The sequence below is a fragment of the Chiloscyllium plagiosum genome, chromosome 3, assembly GCF_004010195.1.
Source record: "Chiloscyllium plagiosum isolate BGI_BamShark_2017 chromosome 3, ASM401019v2, whole genome shotgun sequence".
NCBI classification, from domain to species: Eukaryota; Metazoa; Chordata; class Chondrichthyes; order Orectolobiformes; family Hemiscylliidae; genus Chiloscyllium; species Chiloscyllium plagiosum.
The window spans coordinates 92,196,903-92,198,194 of record NC_057712.1 but is presented as its reverse complement, the minus strand read 5'-3'; the positions used below and the strand labels follow the sequence as shown (position 1 = coordinate 92,198,194).

At 45.7% G+C, this 1,292-nt stretch overlaps 1 protein-coding gene across 1 annotated transcript in view; it reads right to left on the bottom strand.

Annotated features, from left to right (window-relative positions):
- The window catches only part of map3k5 (mitogen-activated protein kinase kinase kinase 5), a 189,233-nt gene that overhangs the window by 110,632 nt on the left and 77,309 nt on the right, over positions 1-1,292 (bottom strand). The window contains exon 7 of the mRNA XM_043685981.1: positions 431-601. Within this exon, the coding sequence (XP_043541916.1) occupies positions 431-601 (171 nt within the window). The remainder of the gene's footprint in view (positions 1-430; positions 602-1,292) is intronic.

Genomic DNA, 1,292 nt, shown 5'->3' with positions numbered 1-1,292 from the left:
AGCTTATCTCTCCACGCTCCAGGCTCACTGCCTTTATTCCTGATGAAGGGCTTTTGCCCGAAACGTCGATTTCGAAGCTCCTTGGATGCTGCCTGAACTGCTGCGCTCTTCCATCACCACTAATCCAGAATCTGGTTTCTAGCATCTGCAGTCATTGTTTTTACCTCCATGAATTCACTGTAGATTGATCATGTCAGTTGGAAGAGACACATTAAGGAAGGAGCTGACAATTGAATGAGAATATCAGCATAACTAAGAAAGAGAACTTTCTTCTTCCCTACTTTCAGGCCCCCTTAAAAGAAAAGTTGATGACACCTTTTTGTAATCCGGTCAGGAAAGAAGTCACAGAGTTATTCATCTGCCTTCATGACATAAATGGAATTCAAACGGAGTATCTCTAGAGTGCAAGTAACACGGAATGAACACTTACCAAAATGCTCCATGATCTCGGCTTTCAGTGTCCTGGAAGCCAGAGTCCAGAAACATGTCCTTGTAGATTCGGCCCAAGAGGCAATAAATATCAGATGGCACCTGATCTTCTGACTGTACCATTGGTAACAATATCTCAATGGCACTTTGTCGGTCACCAGCAAGATTTCTCCTACCAAACAGAATGTGAAAATACACAAGGTGTATGTGAAATTTCAACCATCCACTTGCAACGATATACTCAGAAACAGTGCAGTTTGCCTGATGTGCCACACTCCCTGAAATTACAACTTTAAGCAGTCTCAATAGGAATCACTGGTTTACTGGAACTCTGAATCCGTGGGGAGTTCGGATGTGGGTGAGGAAGACAAAGCAAGAACGGAAGAGAGAGAGAGAGCGAACGAGAGAGAGAAAAGAGACATAAAGACACATCTACAGAAAGAGAGAGACACGCGCACACAGAGACACAGGGAGGGAGGGAGGGAGAGAGAGAGACCCACAGAGAAAGCGAGACGAGAGACACAGAGAAAGGGGGACAAAGACAGAAAGAGGGGGCAGAGACAGAGTTAGAGAGGTAGACAGAGAGAGATCAGAGAGACATGAGAGAGAGAGAGAGAAATCAGAGAGAGAGAAATCAGAGAGAAGAGAGAGCGAGAGATCAGAGACAGCGAGAGATCAGAGAGCGAGAGATCAGAGCGAGAGAGAGATCAGAGAGAGAGAGGAGAGAGAGAGATCAGAGAGAGATCAGAGAGAGAGAGAGATCAGAGAGAGAGGGATCACAGAGAGAGAGATCAGAGAGAGAGAGAGATCAGAGAGAGAGAGATCAGAGAGAGAGAGAGATCACAGAGAGAGAGAGAGAGATC